General features: G+C 30.5%; 1 protein-coding gene across 1 annotated transcript; it reads left to right on the top strand.

The window, feature by feature from the left end:
- The first annotated feature begins 354 nt into the window (after positions 1 to 354).
- LOC102676912 (G patch domain-containing protein 8-like) lies at positions 355 to 3,021 on the top strand. The gene is made up of 3 exons (XM_006614351.2): positions 355 to 691; positions 1,041 to 1,357; positions 2,542 to 3,021. The coding sequence occupies exons 1-3, from the start codon at positions 687 to 689 to the stop codon at positions 2,658 to 2,660; spliced, it is 441 nt and encodes a 146-aa protein (XP_006614414.1). The 5' UTR covers positions 355 to 686; the 3' UTR covers positions 2,661 to 3,021.
- The last annotated feature ends 722 nt before the right edge of the window (positions 3,022 to 3,743 follow it).

The following is a 3,743-nucleotide window of genomic DNA, read 5'->3' as shown; positions in this document are numbered from 1 at the left end:
TCTCTTCCCGTTATATTTTCGATTATTATTATATATATATGTGTGTATGTGTGTGTATGTTTTGAAAAATCATCAAGGTAAATCATCAACTATTAAATTTTGCCCATCATTGATATATTCAGATCGATAAACTGGGAAAAAGGGAAAATTGTCGATTAATAATAAAAGAGATTGGAAGAATGATTTATGTATAATAATTGTAATATCGTTAATAGTAAACGTGTTCAATTTAACGAATTATTTTTTTTTATTTAATAATTTAATTCTATTATGAAGATATATATACATTTCCAAATTTATTTTTAAATTTGAACGTATTGTTGATAGGCTTAAACGTAAAATTAGATAAAAACTAATACAGAAAGGTGACAATTGTGTATATATATATATAGATACGAATTGCTCTCAACGGAAATTATTCGAGCGTTGGATTGGAAGAAGGTAATCATTGTTTGAATCTCGTGGAAAATTTCGATCTTCATTTATTAATTATAATATATATATATATCTACATTTCAAATACATTGAGTATTGAATGAAAATATTATATATATATTACAATTAAATATGTTTAAATATACTCAAACAATGAGATAATAAACGAAGAAAAAGTCGAAGAAAGTGGTCTGTCTTTTCTATCTCAAACAAGTAACAGTTGTAGTAACAGTTTGAAGAAAGAAAATAAAATGAGGTGAGTAATGTTAAAGAAATAATAAAATTTTTTTATACTGTATTCTATTTTATACTCTGTCATAAAATTATTCGTTCGATTAAAATTTCTCGCGTAATAAAATTCGTAATGTATCGTCCTTTAATCAAGAAAAATTCATAGGCTATTTCTATTCTATTTACTATTTATTTATTATAACTATTTCTATTTTTATTTATTTTTATTTATTTATTATAACTATTTCTATTTACATCGAAAGCAGTTACTTGTCTCGAAAAAATTCGAATATGATTATTTCGAGAAATTTTCAATTTTTCGGATTACTTTGCCTAAATATTTTTTTTTTTTCATTATTATAATTTGAATCAAGTTCCAGAAAGTCAACTTCGAAGAAATCGTGTAGAAGTTTTGGTTCCCGGAAGCGGAGCGGCAGGTACCACTCCGATAGCACGGATAGTTCGACTTCTTACACCTCTTCCTCGGAGTCGACGCTTTCGGAGGATTGCGATTGTTCGGAATGCGATTGTTTCGAATTCGATAGCTCGCCCCGAAGGGCGAAACGAAGAACGAGCCGAAAGGGGAAACGGAACAACGGGAGACGATCCTCCAACAAGTCGTCGAAATCGTCCTGCGACAACAGATCGTCGTACAAGTCTTCCAAAAAGAAAACTACTGGAAGAAGTAAAAGTGAGAGTTTTTTCAATTAAATTTTTTCCTAGATCATATTACGGCAATTGTAGGAATTGAAGTATTATTCTCTGATCAAAGGATTAATCGAGAAATAATTTTTCCGAATACCGCTAATTTAATCGACTCGATCGATATAAATGATATACTGTAGGAATTAAAGTAGTAAAATATTCGATGAGATGTTCCTTATCATAATATTTATTTTCTACGAATAATTTTTAATAATATCAATTATCCGAAAAAATTTTTAGTCTCTGATTAAAGAATTAATCGAGAAATAATAATTTTTCCGAATACCGCTAATTTAATCGACTCGATCGATATAAATGATATACCGTAGGAATTAAAGTAGTAAAATATTCGATAAGATGTTTCGCTTTATCGTAATATTTATTTTCCACGTATAATTTTTAATAATATCAATTATCCGGAAAAGTTTTTGGTCTTTGATTAAAGAATTAATCGAGAGATAATTTTTCCAAATACCGCTAATTTAATCGACTCGATCGATATAAATGATATACCGTAGAAATTAAAGTAGTAAAATATTTGATGAGATTCGCTTTATCGTAATATTTATTTTCCACGAATAATTTTTAATAATATCAATTATCCGGAAAAGTTTTTGGTTTCTGATTAAAGAATTAATCGAGAAATAATAATTTTTCCGAATACCGCTAATTTAATCGACTCGATCGATATAAATGATATACTGTAGGAATTAAAGTAGTAAAATGTTCAACAAGATATTCCGCTTTCCAGATTGGGAATATTTATCGTAATATTTGTTTTCCACGTATAATTTTTAATAATATCAATTATCCGAAAAAGTTTCTGGTCTCTGTTTCTCTGATTAAAGAATTAATAGAGAAATAGTAATTTTTCTGGATATCGATAATTTATTCGACTCGATCGATATAAATCATATGCTATAGGAATTAAAGTAAGTAAAATGTTCGACGAGATATTTCGTTTTCCAGATCGGGAATATTTATCGTAATATTTGTTTCCTATGTATAATTTTTAATAATCGTATCAATTATCCGGAAAAGTTTCTGATTTCTGATTAAAGAAGAATTAATCGAGAAATAATTTTTCTGGTTAATTTAATTGACTCGATCGATATTGTCGCATACGCACGCGAGACAGTTGAGAGAAAGAAGATTTGATTTCGTTTTCAGGACGATCGTCGTCCTCGTCGTGCTCATCTTCCTCGGATTCTTCGAGTTCGTACACAAGCGATGGAGAATATTGCGGTTGCGGCACGTCTGACAGGCCACGTCAAAGAAGCAAAGCTTGAACGCGTTTCAACCATTTGAACGACAAAGGATCCATACAGTCGATATATATAATCTCTATCTTTTTATCTCATGATAACCATTTTCGTTTCTTTTTTTACCAATTTACATACCTCGACCATTTCTCTTTTATATTTTTAACTCGACTATTATTTATTTTATATGTCGTTTTCATTTGATTTTACTATTATTTCATTTTTATCTATTTTTAAGAAAATTGGGGAAGCAAAAGTGTAAAAAAAAAAATGTGATGTTTTTAACAAAAGAAACGTTTAAAACAACACGTAGAATGAATAAAAAAAGAATATGTAACGGAAACATGTAATGTAATAAAAGAATAAATAAGACCACTACTCGAAAGAAAGAGAGAGAGAACTTTGTTGCTCAACCCTCCATCTGGTTTGAGTCATATGCGCGCGCGCGCGCGCGTCTGATGATAGACTAATTGCGCGCACGTGTGCGTATATCGCTTTTTTGCCCGCGATCGGCCGTATCCTGAACTATTTCATAATATTAAGTACGTATATGTATCTCTTGTTACGTTCGTTCGATACGTTTAAATCGATAAATGGATCGAACGAGTGACGAAAGTTTAAAGAATTAAAATTCGATCCTTTTTCTCGAATATCAAAAATTAAGAATTCGAAATTTTTAAGGAAGAAAATTTTAGAAAAATTTCGAAAAAGTAAAAGAAATCTTACTAAGACGAAAATCTACTATTATTTGTGTCCTGTTATTTTTAAAATTCTCGCGACGTTTTGAAAATTACTCGTTAAAAAAAAAAAAGGAAGAAAAAATTTTCAAAGGTTTGTACGATCCTCAAAACGTCTAGGCGCAAACACTTTCTTACAACTTTCATTTCAAAACATAAAAATAATACCCTTCGGATAACCACTTCCTTCGAATCCAACATTAAACTCGATCCAACATCCCCCCCTTTTTTTGGCGTTCTATTAACCCCTCGAGACGCGAGACAACCAACCGAGACGAGGAGAATCCATCGCGTGAAATTGAAACGGAACAGGATACACGGAAACGCGCGTCCTTTCGTGCCGCAGAACAGATTCTGACTGCGTTTAATCCCA

The sequence above is a fragment of the Apis dorsata genome, unplaced genomic scaffold (assembly GCF_000469605.1).
Source record: "Apis dorsata unplaced genomic scaffold, Apis dorsata 1.3 scaffold_174, whole genome shotgun sequence".
NCBI lineage: Eukaryota > Metazoa > Arthropoda > Insecta > Hymenoptera > Apidae > Apis > Apis dorsata.
This window is presented reverse-complemented; position numbering and strand designations above follow the sequence as displayed.